Source organism: Rhea pennata, chromosome 3 (genome assembly GCF_028389875.1).
Source record: "Rhea pennata isolate bPtePen1 chromosome 3, bPtePen1.pri, whole genome shotgun sequence".
In the NCBI taxonomy this organism is placed as follows: domain Eukaryota; kingdom Metazoa; phylum Chordata; class Aves; order Rheiformes; family Rheidae; genus Rhea; species Rhea pennata.
The window spans coordinates 5,494,200-5,513,391 of record NC_084665.1 but is presented as its reverse complement, the minus strand read 5'-3'; the positions used below and the strand labels follow the sequence as shown (position 1 = coordinate 5,513,391).

The 19,192-nt window shown below is 40.3% G+C and overlaps 2 protein-coding genes across 3 annotated transcripts in view; one reads left to right on the top strand and one right to left on the bottom strand.

The window, feature by feature from the left end:
- Window positions 1-18,137, top strand: part of UGP2 (UDP-glucose pyrophosphorylase 2) — a 27,852-nt gene extending 9,715 nt beyond the window's left edge. For both annotated transcript variants that reach the window (XM_062571436.1, XM_062571435.1), the window contains exons 4-10: window positions 10,436-10,621; window positions 12,383-12,516; window positions 13,152-13,449; window positions 14,535-14,732; window positions 14,922-15,164; window positions 15,626-15,730; window positions 16,750-18,137. In XM_062571436.1, the coding sequence (XP_062427420.1) occupies window positions 10,436-10,621; window positions 12,383-12,516; window positions 13,152-13,449; window positions 14,535-14,732; window positions 14,922-15,164; window positions 15,626-15,730; window positions 16,750-16,857 (1,272 nt within the window). In that variant the 3' untranslated portion in view covers window positions 16,858-18,137. The remainder of the gene's footprint in view (window positions 1-10,435; window positions 10,622-12,382; window positions 12,517-13,151; window positions 13,450-14,534; window positions 14,733-14,921; window positions 15,165-15,625; window positions 15,731-16,749) is intronic.
- Window positions 17,879-19,192, bottom strand: part of VPS54 (VPS54 subunit of GARP complex) — a 50,821-nt gene continuing 49,507 nt past the window's right edge. Inside the window, exon 24 of the mRNA XM_062571433.1 lies at window positions 17,879-19,192. Coding sequence (XP_062427417.1) covers window positions 19,087-19,192 — 106 coding nt within the window. The 3' untranslated portion in view covers window positions 17,879-19,086.

Here is a 19,192-nt window from a genome sequence, read left to right as displayed (position 1 = left end):
CCATCTGTTAAATACATGCATTTTTTTCCTGAGTGCTGTTGTTTAGCTCTCCTTGAGCTCTCTTCAGTTGTGTCTAGTTGAGTTTTCTTTTCTTAGCTATAAAACTCATCTTATACGCTCCTCCTTATCTTGGTAGGACAGCACAGCAAATGTTATATGTTTATATGTTCTCAGAAAGTTAGTTGGTAATCTGACAAGTGATTTGTAATTATGCATTCAGAAGACCCCATTATAGGGGCAAGAGGGTGGAGAAGAGGAAGAGTTTCTCAGCTACTTTTGAAAATTTTTGCATTACAGATATGGTCTAGGAAGGACCTACCCTTCCCAATGTGAATCGGTTTGCCTCCAGTTATTTCAGGGAATTGGTTTGTTCTGTGATCTGTCCAAACCACTGAGAATTCTGGCATGTGTAATCTTCAGCTGATACTGGTAGAGCTCAAAGTATATCTATATATACACACTTGCACATATATACCTACACATGTCTGTATATATACTTAACTAACAAACAAAAAAACCCCTCCAATAACCTAAAAACATGGCAGAGTTTAACAGGGTTTATCTTCTAATCTTCTGTTTTACATAAGATACTTGTGAGTTTCACGTTCAGTGGGAAAGGTGTTTCAGGCTTTTGCCCAACGCTATGCAGGAGCAGAATTTCTGATCAAACTTCCATGGATGACTGAATTATCCGTTGTGCTTTCTTTCAGTGCAGTTCTCTGTTTTCTTCCTCAAGTATCTAGGATACTACGGAAGAATGAAAGTAACTCTGAGAAGTAAAAACTCCTGTTAGAACTAGCCAGTAATTTGAAATGTATGAATGATTGTACTGTAATACTCCCCTCTCTTTCTCTGCAATGGGAGGTTTCGTCCTTGACCTCCCTATTTCTAGTGCTGCAACTGATACCAAAGGGGAAGCAAACTATAGGTTCAAGACAATGATAACAGAAGACTGAAGCCATTTCACATTATATTCACAAACTTCTAACTTGTTTTTTCCTTACAGATGCTTTCCTTCTAAATGTCCAAAGGCTTACAGTGATAGCTGGCATAGTTAGAACTCATTCCTGTTACAGTTTTCAGAGAAGAAAATGTACTTAGTGAGAGGGCCATTTAACAAGGAGCCAAGGTAAAGAATGTGAATATGGCAAGTGTAATTTAATCCTGCTAATGTAGATTGCAGCAGTGTGTTTGCTTGAGGTGGAAGCAAAGTCCTGCTGAGAGGCCTCCAAGGAAACTGCACTAATGAAGTTAATCTCAGAATAGCAATGCAAGACTTTGTCTAAGACGTAAAAAGAGCATCCAAAGCAATTTGAGTGTGGAAGGTACTTGTCTATTAGAGATGTGGGTTTTTTCTTTGTTTTTATGTTTGGATGTTTGTCTGCAGATCAAGTTGTCATTCTGGTGAACTGTATCATGAAGGAGAAGGAAGAAAAAATGGCAAACTCTTAAACAAAAGCAAAATACCTTTCTAATCGTTAACTCAGAAAACAAGTTTTAAGGTTCATTTGCTACTATTTCCAAAACTATCCTTTTGGTGCTGAGTAAATAATACCTCGGTGCTCTGTAAATACGTATTGATTGGTATGGGTGTATTCATTTCCATTCTGCTCATGATGACAGCCTTGTTGCTCATTTTGTCTGTCTCTGGCAAACTTTTCCAAATGTTCTTGCACTGGGAGTATGCTTCTGAAATCTATTAGTCAAACTCCCAGCATTGCTTCATGGAAACTGTTGCAAAAATCACTTCTGTGACATTGTCTACGGAACCAGATGAAACTAGAGGTTGTTTTAGAACAATCCCAAAGCAGTTTTGTTTTGAGACATGTCTCAAATGAGTAACTCTGTAGTCATGCGTCTGTAAGGTTCATCCCTCCTGCCTGTTTTGTCCCTGAAATATTTGCCTATCAGCATCTATTGTCAAACTCAGTATTCCAAATCCTTAGAGCAAAAATTGATCTTTTTGTTATTGTGAAGCACTTCCTACTCTTGTGTGTGCGCTTATAGGTAATCATAGGATCGGTGGGGTTGGAAGGGACCTCTGGAGATCATCTAGTCCAACTTCCCTGCTTGGCAGGGTTACCTAGAGCATGTTAGACAGGGTTGTGTCCAGGCAGGCCTTGAATATCTCCAGAGAAGGAGACTCCACAACCTCTCCGGGCAACCTGTGCCAGGGCTCCATCACTCTCACAGTGAAGAAATTCCCCCTCACATTCAGGCGGAACTTCCTGTGCTTTAATTTCTGCCCGTTGCCTCTTGTCCTGTCACATGAGACGACTGAAAAGCATTTGTCCCTGTCCCTCTGACACCCTCCCTTCAGGTACTTGTACACATTGATCAGATCCCCCCCTTAGTCTTCTCTTCCCCAGGCTGAAGAGGCCCAGCTCCAGCCCTCTGAACATCTTTGTAGCCCTACACTGGACTCTCTCCAGTAGCTCCATGGCTCTCTTGTCCTGGGGAGCCTAGAACTGGTAAAGTTCACTCTTCTCAATGCACCCCAGGAGACCATTGGTTTTCTTGGCCTCAAGGGCACATTGCTGGCTCGTGGTCAACTTGTTGTCCACCAGGACAACAGGTCCTTCTCTGCAGAGCTGCTCTCCAGAAGGTCAGCCAGTTCTGCATGTTCGTGCTTACACATGACTAGAATTGCTAGATGACAGTGTAGACATGCACTAATCCTGATACAGCAAGGATCCTGCTTGCCTTTTAGTTCTTTGACATTTGTTGTTCTCTGAACCTTCAAGATCTAGGGCTTCATTGCCAGGTTGTCGTTTCCATTGCCTATGCTGAAACTGAATATTTAGCAAGGTTGAGTTATAAATTCTGTGTTGTAGCTGGTGCAAAATCAGCTTTTACTGATTTTACTCTGAGCTTTCTGCATAAGCCAGCTTCAGACATAACTGAGAAGACATAAAAGGGTAGTTGGCACTTGAGCAAGAGCAGATTGTTTTGGGACAGTCTGGTCCTTAACTGAAAAGTTGACTTTCTTCTTTTTTTTTTTTTTTTTGGAAAAACTATATTATCAGTGATGCAACAAGAATGTAGTGAGTATTGAAACATGAAATTGTGTTTTTTGGCTTTTCTGGCAGCATCTGAACATCGTGGGTGTGACTCATGTCCCACTCAGCTAGAGTTCAAACTTGAGCATTTTCAAATCCATTAACAATCTAACATAGAGTGGTATTGACCTTACAGTGTACAGGAGATTATGATAGGGAGTGAAGATCTATGCATATTTCTCTTCAGAAATTTACTTAACATCAGGGGTAAATTGCGCTAGCTCCTGTTTGTAGTGAATTGTCCTTTAAGCTTTCTGGTGAGGTATACCTTCAGTACATTAAAATCAGTATTACTCATCTATTTGTTGATGGGAAAAACAGTTGTTTTTAAGGATGTCTATCCAGTCTGAGCAAAAACTTTTTGACAAAACAAAGCTAAAGTCTCACTTTTTTTGTATGCTTCTATTGTTGAAATGTTTTAAGAACTTTGGAATCATTCCTGTAGAATTCTGTAGAAAGGCAGTAGTGTTTTTTTTTTCTTTAGCAATCTTAATTTAACAGCACATAGCTACTCTTGCACTTGAGTAATTAATCTTGGTGTTGACCTTGGGTAGGTAAGGGTCTGTCATATAGGGAATGGTAGGGATTAGTGTAGCTATAGCATAAAGGGCTTAGTAGTTTGGGTGACAGTCTCTTTAGATAAGAGTTGAAAGAATGTGTACACATTTAACTCAGTGCTTGCTTGGAATTGGATATTTGCTAATCAGCTCCTACACTCATGACCCCTCATGCTGTATCAGCTGTCCCTGCCTTTCTGACAAATCTGTACTTGTAACCTTCTTTTTTTTTTCCTTTTTTTAACCTTCCATGGTTTATTCAGATGCATCCTGTAGCACTGAAATACTATATCCTATGTCCTGCCTCTTTCATTTATTCTGCATGTTTCCGTTTGAAAATATAGCAGAATAAATGGACTGTGCACCAAATAAACTAACTATGAACAGATGGTGTTCCTGAACGGATATGCATTTGGAAAAAGAGAAGGACTTGCTAGATAACAAAACTCTTTTTCTGTTTTTTTTTTTTTTCATATTAATGTTTTGCAAACCTGTTTATATCAAAGATCCTTGCATAGTATCTGGAAGATTGCTGAAGGCTTTTCTTTCACGTAGCATCTGCTTTGATGGAAGGGTGAATGAGATACAAAGAATTTTCTATTCTCTTATATGCTACATGGAAATTGTTTTAGCTTATGTTTATAGAATATGCCTCTGTTATTCTTTTTAGCATATAGAACTGGCCATCGTTATGCTAAAGTAGTGCTTAAGGTCTAAATTACTCTCGAGAGTTTAGCTCAGTGGTGAAAATCATGTTCTCTCTCATTGGAACTGGAGTTGTTTGTTTGTAACATTCCTTTCTCCACCTTCCCCTAGCAAACGAATCACTAGCTTCCACTTAGCAATAACTCTCAAATGAAGAAGGTCCCATTTTGTTGAAGGTCCATTAGAATTGTTCTTTCCTCTGGATCTGCAGTGAGTAGATGACCAGATTTGACATCCAGACTTGTTGCTGTAGCTCGACTTGAAGTTGTGGTTTTATCCAGGAGTCACTGGCCTCTCTGACCCTCAGATTTCCTCCCCTTTGCATGCTTAATACCTCATAGTATTGCCTCAGAATTAATTTCACGGTAGTAAGTCTGCCTGGCTGTGTAATGCCAACACAGCAAGCATCCTGCTCTGAACTGGCAAGAGACAGTGATTTACAGGAACAGATGAAATCATGTTTTCCCTACAGTCCTGTTAGGGAATGCTTAGAATCCATTGCAACTCTTCACACTGGAAGTCCAATGGATGCTGCTGCATAGGTGTAACTGATAGGTATGACCAATGCTGCTGCTAGTTGTTGTCTCAGCTATGCTGATGCGCTGTGATGCATGAACAGTCACATCCAGAGATGCTAAGACATCACTAATGCAAGACCCATCTCCTGTATTGTAACTGCTATCTTTCTGCAGTGTTTATTCAGGTGAGTCACTTCTGTTTTATGGAGCCATGCCAGAACTTTGAGTTTATTGATGACAAGCTCCATAAGCCTACAGTGTTCAGTGATACTTCCAGGTCAGCTGTACCTGGTTGCCAGTCCCTTGAGGTAGGGTGGTAGGGTGGTATCTTCAGAGGATCCTGTTTACATGTGTCCAAAATACAATTTCTATGCATGAATGATGAAGTTTTATTTTTTGTTTATCGTGAAGATTGTCATGCAAGTTTCTCTTTAAATGAACTTCATAATCTACCAGATTTTTTTTTTTTTTTTTTTTTTTTTTTTTTTTTACAGATAGGAAAGATTCTGTTTGTATAACTTCTTTTCCTATTTCCTCATATCCTAAGTAGCTGACTCTTCTAGTCCTTATTTACTGCCATCTCATAATGTTTTCAGGAAAGCTTTCTCTAGTAGAAAGTATGTGTGTGTACGGGGTGGGGGGAGTATATGCAGCACATACTGTGTATATGGTAAGCTATGTATGTGTCCTGTTTGCTGTTTGTATCAAATATTAGTCTCCTAGTTCTCTGCATCTCACTTCCTGGAAGAAATGAGCTTCTCGGCTAAGTTGTAAATAAAACAACTCTACAGACTGAAGGCTTTCTCTGTTTTAATTTCAGCTGAATAACTACTGCCAGTCATAAGTCTCCTGATGAAGGGCTATAGTGTTCCTTGGTAACATAAAGTGCTTGTGTGGGGAATGTGAAATGGTCCTTTTTGAGATTGGTAGATCTGGCTTTTTTAGGAAGTAGCTTTGGTGCTGTGTTTATGTAGGTTGTTAGGGTTGCCCAGCTTAGTTACTTTTTCATGCTAGTATTCTTTCAACAGTTTATGCAGGAAATACCAAGGCTGGTGCATTGGGCATCAGTGATGCAGAGAACATGCTACCTGAAAAACAAACAGATCGACAGCTACAGGTGTGTCTTGAGGCATTTTATATCTTCCCCTGTGTAACATTACAACTTCATGTAAGTGCAAGTGTTGCTGTTTTTAGCTAGTTGAACCTCTACAACTTTATTCAACTAAAGTCCAAGGTGATTAGTTTTTTTTTTTTTTTTTGTTTCATGGAATGTTTAGACTATGAATGCGTAAGTCTTCTGAATTAAAAAAAAAAAAAAAAAAAGCACAACATTGGCATTATATTCAGATCAGTTACCTGCTAGACTTGTTTATCAAATTAAACCTGCTTGCAATTAAACCTGCTTACCAGGAAACCAGGAAATGGAAGGAAAAAGATTGACTTCTCTGCTGTGGAGCACTGAGACTCTACATTTGCCAGTGAAGCTTATAGTACATTATTGTGGTAGAATAGGGTAAAACTCTCAAATACAGTGCTGCTATAGTCTTCTGCACTACCAGGGTGAAATGCCTGGACATGGAAGAAAAATAAAGTCTTGAGTGAAATGTTTTCTAGCTTTATTTCTAATTTCCTCAAAAGAAAACAGGTTGCTACCTAAACAAGCAGGCAGGCAAGTTAGTCTGTAGGCCTCAGAGGATGGCTGAGCTCCTGACTTAAAAAGCACAACCCCAAATAAATAAATAAAACTTTAAAAACGCTTACCTCAGAGAGACAGCCAAGGGTAGATGCTCCCGGAGTAGCTGGTAGTTAGGAATTGTGGAGCAGAGTGCAAGGCAGGCCTGGAGTGCAGGACCAGACCCCCAACTCTTTGCCACAGCTGCCCTGGGAGCCTCTACCAGACTGCTGCCTTCCAGGGACACTGAGCATTTGGGCTCCCCATCAGCCCCGTGACTTCTCTGTCATAGGGCTTTTACCCAAGGGCTCAGAGCCACCTTTGAATTGCTCTCGAGCCACGTTTGGCTGCACCCAATTTTGCTTATCCTGCGTTATGTATCTTTTAAGCCTTTGCTGTAGCAGGACTAAGGACTGTGTAGAAACTTCCAGAATGCTGCTGTTCAGATCTTAAATCTGAAGAGGAATGTTCTGGTAAGACTTACTGGTCTTGCACTTATGTTACTGCACATCACTTATCTTCTGTGGGGCCTCATGACCTAGAGTCAGTAGGAGGGTTTCACACGGGAAAAACTGATGTTTTTTGTGGTGATTTTATTTCAGGTCTATCTTAGTCTTTTGTCCCTCTGCCCTGGGACTCCATTCATTTCTAGCTAGGCTTTGCTGCCTCCTATTCTTCCACCTTCCTATGTCCTAACAACATCAGCTGTCTCTTTATCTGTTCCAGCCTTCTGTCTTCTTAAGATGCCAGAAGTTCAGTTCAGATGCACTTCAACAGAATGTGTAACCTGGAGGCAGAAAGCTGCACAGGGTTTGAGGTAGAAAGTGGGGAGAGGAGAAAGGCTGGAACTGGCAGGAGATCCTAACCAGCAAATCTAGAGGAGGGCATGGACAGCGCTGTTTCTTGAAGAGGTAGGGAGGAAAGCAAGGCAAAAGTGGATGAATATTTCCCTTCTGGTCACCAGCGTCCTTACCTTGTGTGTGTTTCTTGGAGTAATATATGGCACGATCCTGTTATCTCTAGATACTGCATGACTAATTCTGAAGATGTGTTTGTGATTAGAACAAGTTGTTTAATTTCTTGATATTGGTAGATAAAGAATATTTTTTTGCCCGAAAAGAACTGTTGCATCCTCCTAAAAGAAAGTATAGAATGGAAGGACTTACTATACCATTTGTCTTACAAAGTGGTCAAACTGAGATACCTTTCAGTATCATACTTGATTCATAACAGGAACTTGCATAAGTCATTTATAACTCCTGACACCCTGAGACCTTGTTTGAAGGCGCCTCTCTCAGAGCAGTGAGTCTTATTGTGGTGACATAGGTACATTTCTAGGGAATCAAAGTTCTGGTTTTCCGAACGTTGTGTTCAAGCTAGTCTTGGCTGAAACAAATTTTCCCTCTCTTCTCTTTTAGTGATCCATACAGATTTTACTGACAAATCTTTGTGCTAATAACTTAAACGGTATATTGTTTCTAATATTAACATTCTCTGCTGATTAAATAGAAAATAGTATGCCAACATTACTTGCTTTCTTTAATTGGAACCTGGATGTTAGCAGATGACTGCAAAAATGATTGTGTTGCTCCTTGCTGCTTGAGCCATGGTAACTCTGTTTACCTTCTAGCTGGCCGGCTGCAAGTGTGAAATAAAGTCTGTTTAACTACTATATCTGTTACTGTGACTTATCTGGAAGGTAGTAACTTAAATGTGTATGTTTTTTCTTTTTTTTCATTCTTGCTCTTATACTAAACCCTTATTTATCTTGCACATAACTATAACTCTCAGGATAGGTTTGTGCATTAGTCATAAGGCTCCTTACTTGCATTTGCTAACTCAGGGTGTTTTGGCGTAGGGAACCTCTACTGCTTTTGGAACATAGATGGAGATAGTTAGTTCTGAACTTTTGTTGTAGGTGAAAACACAAGAACTTGGTTAAGAGCATGTAGATTGAAACATTTCTGTCTTGAATGTGTTGGTTGGTTGCTGTAGGGTCATGAGCAAGTTACCTCAACCTGGGAAAAGTATAGTGAGGGGGTATGTGTACTCCTAGTTTCGTTTCTTTGCTTGGAAACAGAGAAATTGCACATACCTGAAACAAGCAACAAACTTCCTGGTACGAGTGTCATTTGTGCAGAATGTAGCCTTTAAAAATTGCATTAAAGCAAAGTAATTGTTAGACTTATTTGTTAAACCTCATCATTTTACTTTCATATCTTCACTTTGATATGTATATCACAAAGTTATCTAAATCTGTCTTGTTCTCCAGTAATACTGCCCACTGAATCAAAAATTACATCAGAACATTGACATAGATGTTTATGTTCAACAATAAAGTTAGAGTGTCTCAGCAGGGAATCTAGTGCTATTTATTATATATATTTAGTATGTTTCACATTAATTCAAAAATACTTTTGTGAGGTGATAGGGGTTTCAAATCAAGTCAGTCGCTTTTTTTGGAGTGTGTATCTTGTGCATTGGGAAACTTTTCTAAATGGAACGAGTTTAAGCTGTTGGGTCAAGAAGCACCTCTGATGATTAGGACACGTTTCCACTGTTGAGTAAGGAGAGTTTAGTTAGTGATTGTGCTATAACTTGTGGAGTGAGCTTATCTTACATATCACATGTATATTTACTGTAAGCTTTCCGGATTATGCATAAAGTAGAATTTCCCCTCGTGTGAAGAATCTGCTTTAACCTGCCATCTGTGGCATACGGGAATGTTGGAATTGCGCAACCCTCCCCTCTGCCCCCACACATCCGGGTAAGAAATATGACTCTTGTTCCAGTGTGATGTGGATTTCTCTTCATACCGTAGCCTGAATTGACCAAAGCAAGCACAGAGTTTTGAAAACTACCTGGGACGTGTTTTGTTTGCTTGTTTTGTAAATGAGTTGTGGATCTTCCACATTGTTTATCAGAACTAAAGCCATTTCTTTGGTGCTAGAATACATTAAAAGCAGAAACACAAAGGCTTTCCTTCAAAAGAAAATCTCTAGAAAGGCAGGCTAAAGGATAATTATATTGATTTTGCTCTAAGAGTTTTGACATGATATTTACCATTGCACTGTTAGCATTGTTTCCTTAAGTGCTCTGGATTAGGAGAGAAGCAATGCTTAACACAAGGGACACTGAATTTCATTACACACCTGGTTTTGTTCTCTATCCTGAGCCCAAAACATAGTCCATACTCATTTTTAAACCTGTAGGATATAGCTATGAGCAAGGTAGAAAACTTCTTGTGAGATTTGATGCAAGCTGGATGAACAGTTCCTGAAAACAGCAGGATAAGAGGAGCTAGAAACATTCTTCCTCTGTGCAGCATGGTAGTGGAAGAGGTGAGTTATATTGGACTAGTAACTGGAATAAAAAGTCATTTAGACTGAGCCAGAGAACTAAGCTTTTTACTAAATTGTTTCATCCAACAACCTCAGTGCAAAATACCAAAAAATCTACTGTGTATTTAAGCTGCTTAAAGAAGAAGCATTATGTCCTGCGTGCAGTGCCTGTTTTCTTAAATTGTGGCCTCACTGGAGGAGGGCATCTTACTGGGGAAGTGAGTTAAATGGCTCACAAGGAGATCCCCGCTCCTCCTGCAGGGCAAGAGGAGGATTGTGCTAAGTCAGTTCCTCAGACCCTCAAGTCAGTTCTCTGGATGTCTGGAAGAAGAGACTGAGGCACCTTTTCATTTGAGTGAAGCTGACTATGACTGGTGCTATATTTATAAAACCTTTCTCAAGAGAAGATCTTACTTAATATGAACCAGGTTGTTTTAGAATCCTTTTACAAATGTTCTTTAGTGACCTAAATCATACAAATGACTCTGGGTATTGTTGTCAAATTTAAAGCTTTGAAAGGTTTTTAGGAAAAAGCAGTTTCCTAGCAAATACCTGAATGCTTCCTATAACTGCTTTCTTACAGATCCAGCCCTATGAGAAGATAAAGGCCAGAGGACTGCCTGATAACATTGCTTCTGTACTGAACAAACTGGTCGTCGTGAAACTAAATGGTGGTCTGGGCACAAGCATGGGTTGTAAAGGCCCCAAAAGTCTTATTGGGGTGCGCAATGAGAACACCTTCTTGGATCTGACAGTTCAGCAGATTGAGGTAATTTCTGACGAGCTTTGAGAATTACTGTGGAGACTTCAAGGGGTCTGTGAACTGGAACCTAATCTGAAACCCACCTAAAACTGAAATTCTTGCCACTACAGAAGAACCTTCCTTGATGAGTGTGATCTCGGTTAAATATCTGATTGACTAACTGGTAGTGCTTTGGGTTTTTTTGAGCGAGGAGAAATGAAGATCTACTTCTTGTTTGACACTGCCGCTGTCATTTAGCATGCTGGGTTTTAGGGTTGTACTTTGGAATAAAGCATTCCCCTATTTCCTGCAAGCAAGACGCATGGGACTAGTCCTGTGTAATCCTTTAAGTGTAATCACAGCAGAGGCTTACCACAAGAACGAGGAGAGGGAAATGGAGTCTGGTCAGAGTGCTAGTGGCAGAGTAGGGAATTGCTTTGGAAGGAATGGGCAAGGGTGATGCCCAGCTTACATGGATAAAGGGACAGAGCAATCAGCAGTTGAACTCTGTCCACTCCACACCTGTTGCTGCAAGTGTAATTCAGCGGGTGGACACAAATCCAGGCAGTGATGGCTGTGCCCATAAACACAATGGTCAAATTGTGGAGTCAACCTGTGGTAGCTAACTCCTGGGCATCCTCTAGGTGCAAGTTCAAACTCAGCTTTTTAAAAGCTTTGTTATATAGCTTAGAAAAAAACCTTTTCAAAGCAGCTTAGAGTTCCTGGTCCAATTAAAACCCTCATCTTAGAAGTGATTGCTGGGATTTCCCTCTGAAAAAAGAAAAGTGAAAGAAAGTAACAGCTGGTGGTGCTGAGAGGGAGCATTTCAGCTTATGTTTTTAATGCAGAGAGTTCCTCTTGCAGCAGATAATTAAGATGGTCATTATAGTTGGAAACTGGGTGCGTGTGTTCTGCAGTTCCTAGAGCTCAGAGCATTTCTGCTTTAATTCTTTGTTTTGTTTGGAGTGGTGCTCTCCCACACAGGTTAGACATTCCTATACAAGACTTAGATTAGCATCGCACTAATGCAGTGCTAATCCTTTACTGCTGCAGGTGCTTTCTCAAAAGGGTCACTGAGGCAGTCTCTGACTTCACTAGAGGTTAATGATCCCAAACTCTGCCCAGTGGATAAGGGTGATCTGATTCACCAAGCCCTGAACTCACTGAAGTATCTTTTCTGCCTGGCTATATTTTTGATGGAACTCTGTCTTGTTTTCTGAATTCTACCTTTGCTGTGCTGTCGATGTGAAAATGATCCCCTGTATTTCAGCTCCATTTTATAGGTGCCTGAAAAATTGTAACATTCCAACTAGTATGTACTCTTGATAGTATTAACCTATTCATAGTACACCAAAATGGCTTAAAAGTACTTACTGTGCATAAGAGATGGAAGGTTTTGCAACCTCACCCTTTAAATGTACAGTACGCAGAGTCTTATTCTGATGGTTTAATGATTTTTGAGGAAAACACACCTTTTTAATAAATGATAGTTTAAAGTTTAAAATAATTCTTTGGTTTTCAAATTCTGAGTCTTGATGTGGATTTAAAAACAAGGATTATTTATGCAGTAACTAATGTGGCCCTTGTCTTAAATACTTTATTATTTACAAGGATTTGTTTTCCTTTACCTGATTTATTATCAATTCCATTGGTATAAGAATCTCTTTCCTGTAACAAACAGACAAAATAGACTGGAAATAATAAATGCATTAATTTCCCGGAAACTCTTCGGTGGCAGGATTAAAGCTAGTAATATATGCTGAATTTACCATTTCTTTCCCATCTCAGCATTTAAACAAAATCTACAACACCGATGTTCCTCTTGTTCTAATGAATTCCTTCAACACTGATGAAGACACCAAGAAAATCTTGCAGAAATACAGTCACAGCCGTGTGAAAATATATACTTTTAATCAAAGCAGGTACCAAAAAATTTCTCTCCTCTACTTGGGATAGAAGGAAAGACTAGCTTGCTCTTTCTCATACTGGTGTAGGGCTTAGTTTGAGGCGGCTACCTAATAATGGCATCTTTTATACTTAACGTTCAGTCTCTTTTGGGGTGGTCTTTGGCTGTAATATGAGGAAGCTTTGGTAAAGGTAGAGACAGTGTACTGAAACTGGAGAGAAGGGTGAGGGAATTACAGTTTCAAGAAGTGTTCTGAGTAGCAGCATACTGGATGCTGGGGACTTGATTCCTGAATTTGCTTTCAGGATCCCTGGGCTCTGGAGGGAGACAGAGCTTGGCTTTCCTGCCAAGAAAAAACTCTGATCCGACGTGGCTGATGGATGTTGGAGGTGTGCAGGTAGCACAGGGCGGGCTCTGACCCTATGTGTCAGAAGAAAGCTGTTTTACCTCACAGTCTGAGGACTGAGTAAGATTTGCATTCTACATCTTCAAAGTGGATGGATCTTCCAATTCACAGTACTTAAACTAACCTGGAAAGCTCAGGTTTAAAAACTGTGTATGAAAAAAACCTGCACTTTTACCACTGCCTTTTGTTTTACTTCATGCTAGTCTGACATTGGTGAGAGCTTAACAAAACCATTGCCTTCCCAGGTATCCTAGAATTAACAAGGAAACTCTGCTGCCAATAGCCAAGGATGTATCTTACTCGGGAGAGAATACAGAGTGCTGGTATCCCCCAGGCCATGGAGACATCTACGCCAGCTTCTATAACTCTGGTCTGCTGGATAACCTTATTGGAGAGGGGAAGGAATATATTTTTGTATCCAATATAGATAACTTGGGTGCCACTGTGGACCTTTACATTCTTAACCATCTTATGAACCCACCCAATGGAAAACGTTGTGAATTTGTCATGGAAGTCACAAACAAAACCAGGGCAGATGTGAAGGTAAAAACAAATAGTTACTCAAGTCTGTTTGAATGCCTTGCATCTTGGTAAAATCTAGACATCTTTTCTTCTGTATGCATGAACTCAGACATTCAGTAAATCTTCTTACAGCTATTTCAGGCACCATTTAACACATCAGCTGTGATCTAATTTGAGATGCACAAAATCAGCAAGTTTATGAAGTTCTAATTCATGGAACAAATTGGATCTAGGTTTGGGGCAACAGCAGACAAAGAAAGCCTGGACTTGACAGATCACTGAAAACACAAGTAATTTCTGCAGGTTGTAGGTCACAACCTCGCTGTCTTCCCCAGACTCTCCCTTACAAAGGGGAGAAGTTGGGGATGCTGAAAGCAGAGCACAGAGGGGAGGGATGCAGCAGTTCTGTCACTACTGATTGAAGATTGCCTGAGCTACGTAGGCTGCAGCTTACATGTGAATTACACAGCTCGCTTTGTCGTGGCTGCCAGGCAGCATCCTGCCCTCACCACTTGTCAGATGGGCTAGTAGAACCTGACACGTTATAAACTGATTTGTCATGTAACAGTACTTTGCCCCTATTCTTTTAAATATGAGGATGGTGGGTGGGAAATGCAGTTTTCTTATTCATTAGCCATTAAGAAAAGTCTAACTTGGTTCCATAAAACCACTATGGTTAGTGGTTATATAGCTATTCAGTATAAGAAGACAGGGCTTCATCCGTGGATAGTCCAGGTTACTGAAGCAACGCTTGTTTCTCCAGTAAGTGCTGCAGTTACATAACAGAGATAAGTTAGAGTCTTGGAATCTAGCGAAGTTCTGCTGACGGTCATCTTTAAACTACAGCACTTTCAAAAGAATCTCAGCAGCTTTCATTGAAAGAAAACACTGTCTTTGGCACACTGACACGTTATTGCTTGACAGTTCTGACTGTCATTTAAACATATTCTGTAGTTAGGAACCTGGTACCTGAACACAGGCAACATGTTTTCACTGGGGCTTAACTTTCAAGAGTACCAACACATTGCTTGTGTTTTGGGTAGGGGGAGAGCTGCTCAGCTGGCCTCTCATGAATGGGACTTAAACTTGTTCTTTTACCCTTGCAGGGTGGGACACTTACGCAATATGAAAACAAGCTGAGACTTGTGGAAATAGCTCAGGTCCCAAAAGCACATGTTGACGAATTCAAGTCTGTGTCAAAATTCAAAATATTCAATACGAACAACTTGTGGATTGCTTTGTCTGCGATTAAAAGGCTGCAAGAGAAAAATGCTATTGACATGGAGATCATTGTTAACCCAAAGGTAATCAGACTGGAAGATTTTTAAGGAAACAGACTTGAAAGAACTGTTTGTTTCTAGGCAACTGAATAGTGGTTGCTACTTTCAAAAAGGAGCCAGTTGGTTGATTAATGCAGAACTCTTAAGTATGTTTGATTCTCATTCTGAGCGTATTTATCTGCTGGCCATGCTTACGCAAGCTTTCTCTTCCAGACCCTGGATGGAGGCTTGAATGTTATCCAGTTGGAGACTGCAGTTGGTGCTGCTATTAAGAGTTTTGAGAACTCTCTGGGGATAAACGTACCTCGTAGTCGGTTTTTGCCTGTTAAGACCACGTCGGATCTCTTGCTTGTGATGTCTAATTTGTATAGCCTTAACGCTGGATCCTTAACAATGAGTGAGAAACGTGAATTTCCAACGGTGCCTCTGGTGAAACTGGGAAGTTCTTTCACAAAGGTAACCTGCTGTAGTTACACTTTGTTTTCATCTTTTAGAATAAAAATGCAATTCACAGGTTAAAAGGGAGGTTGGCTTTATCTGCCTCTATCCATCTGGATGTTCCTGTTTGCTTTAAATTACCCTGCTAGAATGCAAACTGCTTAGTATCTGTGCCTAATGTCATGCTCTTACTCTGTGCTCCTTCACCCTGTCAGCCAAGGAAGCAGAAGGGTGAATTGGATTGTGTGTTCTCTAGCGCTCCCCAACTCTTACCCAATACTGCTGTCACTGTTTCTCATGTCTGTAGTTATCATCTCTGACAGAAAATGACAATATCATGCTGCTTCCAAAGTAGCAACATTTATATTTGGAAGATGAGCTTCTAGAAAGATCTCTCAGATAGCTTTCTGAAAACTCTCTTGCTTGTCTTAGTCTGCAAATGGATTTAAAACAGTCTCTATTCTTTTCCCTCCCCAAAGGTTCAGGATTACCTGCGGAGGTTTGAAAGCATACCAGATATGCTTGAACTGGATCATCTCACGGTTTCAGGTGATGTTACATTTGGGAAGAATGTTTCATTAAAGGTGAGCATATAAATGGGACCCGCTTGTGTATACACAATCATCTCTGCTATGCTAGAAGAAAACTGATCCTACCTAAATCACTGACTTCATGCACAGTCAACTGGCAACATTCCTAGTAATTAAAAAACTAACCCCTTGTGCTCGTTCATAAGGGTCCCTGTTCAATCAGTAGAGCTGCTTCTCTGTACGGTTTCATTACAAGTTGAGGTTTCTGTCTACCGGCAGAGTACCTTGAAAACCGTAGACCTCATGACTCTGTGCTCAAAACAGTGCTTGTGCCTTTTTCCCTTAGCTCTACAAGGCATGTACCACCTGGCCTTCCAGGCTGGGTTTACAGGTCCATTTTCATCAATTTGTGTTCTTAGTGAAATACACAGCTGAGCAATTTTGCGTGTCATCTCAAATTCTTCATTCTTCTTCCTTAATTTAAGAGCCTGTTTGGCCAGATCTGGCCAACCCCACCAAAACACTGGTGGCAGCAGCTGAACTCACCTAGACTGTTACAGAGCCATGACGATCAGTGCAAGATGTGATGGCAGCCTCTGGAAACTGAGCTGCCTCAGGCTGTTCTCTGAACCTGCAGGCTCAGCTGCTCCACTCTGTTCCCAGCCCTGTGTGGGGCACAGCAGTTCTGTTCGGTTGCCTTAGGGCTGCAGTGGGGACCTGCGTCATGACATGCTAACGGGGCGTTAACAGTCTTGCACCCAAGAGCAGAGAGCCCTGATAGCACTCACAGCAACCAGCTCTCACAAATAAGGCATCAGCTTAACTTGTAATCTGGCAGTATCTATTGTGCTGGTAATTGCAGCCTTTCCAGTAGTGCTTGTTTTAAACTTTTTCATGCAAAAAAAAAAAAAAAAAAAATGCAGAGACAGTAACTCGGTCCAAGTGCATGCATGATCTGGCTCTGTTACAGCTGCTATATAGCTGGACTTCTAAACAAAAATACTCTTGTTCATTCTAAATCAAGCATTACTACCAAGCAAAGTTTCTAAATGCGTGTTCCTCTCAAAATTTAGGGAACGGTCATCATCATTGCAAATCATGGCGACAGAATTGACATCCCAGCTGGAGCTCTACTAGAGAACAAAATTGTATCTGGCAATCTTCGGATCTTGGACCACTGAGTCAGTGAAATGGCACGGGCGGTTCTGCGTACTGCTGTGCTACACCAGCCTCCTCCTGGAAGAACCTTCTAAGCATTAGAAATAAGTACACAGAGGGCTTACGCTTTGTCATCGTCACAGTACCCTGCAGTATTAATTTAAAATTAATTTCTCTTATCTTTTTAAGCAACACACAGTGCAAAGGATGAGTGTGTGTAAGTAAGTAAGTAATGCTTTGGTCCTTAAAGAGATTCTGTAACTCGGTTAATATATCCTTGAAGTGCAATACTGTTTGTCTTGGGGGGTAAGATGGACAGATCTTTGATTAAGAAGTTCAGAGGCTTGCCTCTTTCTGCAGTTACAATTCAAAACTACTAAAATGTTAAAGCTGTGAAGCAATACACACGGGACACGGGTAGCTGCTCCTGTGACTTATTATGAAGTATAAATGGCAGATGCAGTTGAAAACCAAATGTTTCACGACTGCTAAATGAGCTGTTATGGACCCTGTATTTCATCTGTTCACAAATATCACAACCCTAATTGTCTTTAAACTCTTCCCCACCCCCAAAACCAGTAGTTGAAGTGTTCTATCACAATACGCTCTACATCGAGATACTGGGGTAAGGCTGTCAAAACCTCTGTTTCTGTATTGTGATAGGGAGAGGAAATGGGGATGTTTCAAACTCACCCAAAGAATCTTGAGAGAAATGCCTCAGTATCCAAGTGTGGCGTTTGCTTTCTCACATCCCCTTTAAGACTGGATCTCCTGTTAACAAACACCTTAAACCTTGTTCTGCCCTATTCAATACATGGATTATATCACTTTGAGTACACCCATGTTCATATTGTTACAGTCATGTATGTTAATTTATCACTTCGTTATTTCTAAATTTGTACAGGAATCAAGATCCCTCTCATGATCACGTTTTTGATTTCTTAATGTTTCTCTCATATTTACATGCAGACAGCTTTATTTTATAAGCTTAGTATAACACAGGTATATATCATTAAAGAAGTTGGTCTTTAAAAACAACTGTGATTTTTTTTTATAGCTTTATTGTGACGGACAATTTAACGACAGCTGTTGTGTTACCAGATAAGCATGCCTGCCTGAAGAACTCGTAGGCACACGCACTGTAGACCGTTCCCTTGTACATAATCATCACAGGGTTAGGCACTCGGACTAGGTTAGGTAATGAGTGGGAGGTGAAATACACAGGCACTTTTACTTAGTACTGGCAGCTTCCAGTCTTAAAAGGTAGCATTAAAAACTCTTAAATAAATTAATTTCAGTTGCACCTTTCTCTGTAGTGTAACTTTTTTTAACATTGTGTACAGCAGCCTAAAAACTTCAAAATGATTTCTGTGCCCTTTGCTCTGCCCTCCTTCTGTCTGTCTTTATATACACTGTTTTGAGTCTTTACCATTGTGGAGGAATTGGCAAAGTACTGAAAAAGTTACTGTGAAGTACCTACCCTAGTTATAAGTGGCAGAGCCTAATCATTATGTTGGAAGCTGGAAGAAGCGCTCTGTACACCAGCCTTTTTACTACCTTAAAATTCCACAGAAAGCCCACTGTTATCTTTACTAATGATTATAATCTCTAAAGTCTATTGTGGGGCTAGATAATGGCTTAAGCAAACAGACAATTATTAGAAAATTGTGTCTTCAGATGGCAGTTTAGAGCCCAGCTGTGAGAAATACCCTGAAACAGGACTGCTCCCTAACAAATCTGAATCCTAAATGCAAGCAATCAAAAAGACATTTATTTATATAAAGTTCCGTATAAAAATAATTTTTAGAACAGCATAGTGTCATAGAGAAAAACATTTTCTACAGCATTCAACTGCAAGATTTTTATATTGTACCATCATTAAATAAGGTGGGACACCATGTGAATTTCATTGCACTAGAAGAAATGCAAAGCATCTTTTTAATATAAAGATATACAGAGCATTCTAGACAACTACAGCTGTGTTACAGCTATGTGTTTTTTTGGATTTGGTCCAAAGAAACCTGAGTCTGTTTCCAGAGAGAATGAAAAACATTGCACAGACAGCTGATCACTTCTTTCTTGCTGAAGGACACTGAAAAGATCACTCCCTGCAGCTCACTGAATCTAGTTTCTCCAACTATCAATAGCGCCCTTTCTCAGACTCTGTTCTTAAGTATTCACCTCACAGTCATCAAGCTCCTAAGAAGAAAGTTGGTCTGTTGTCAGGGCCAAACGCCTGCTCCGGTGGATTATCACCTCTTCTGCTCCCAAATTTCAGCCATGTTTAGGTCTAAGTTGTTAAGGCCTTTCAGAGCTTGAAGGTTCCCAGTGTAAAAGGCTACATCTGCCATCACCAGT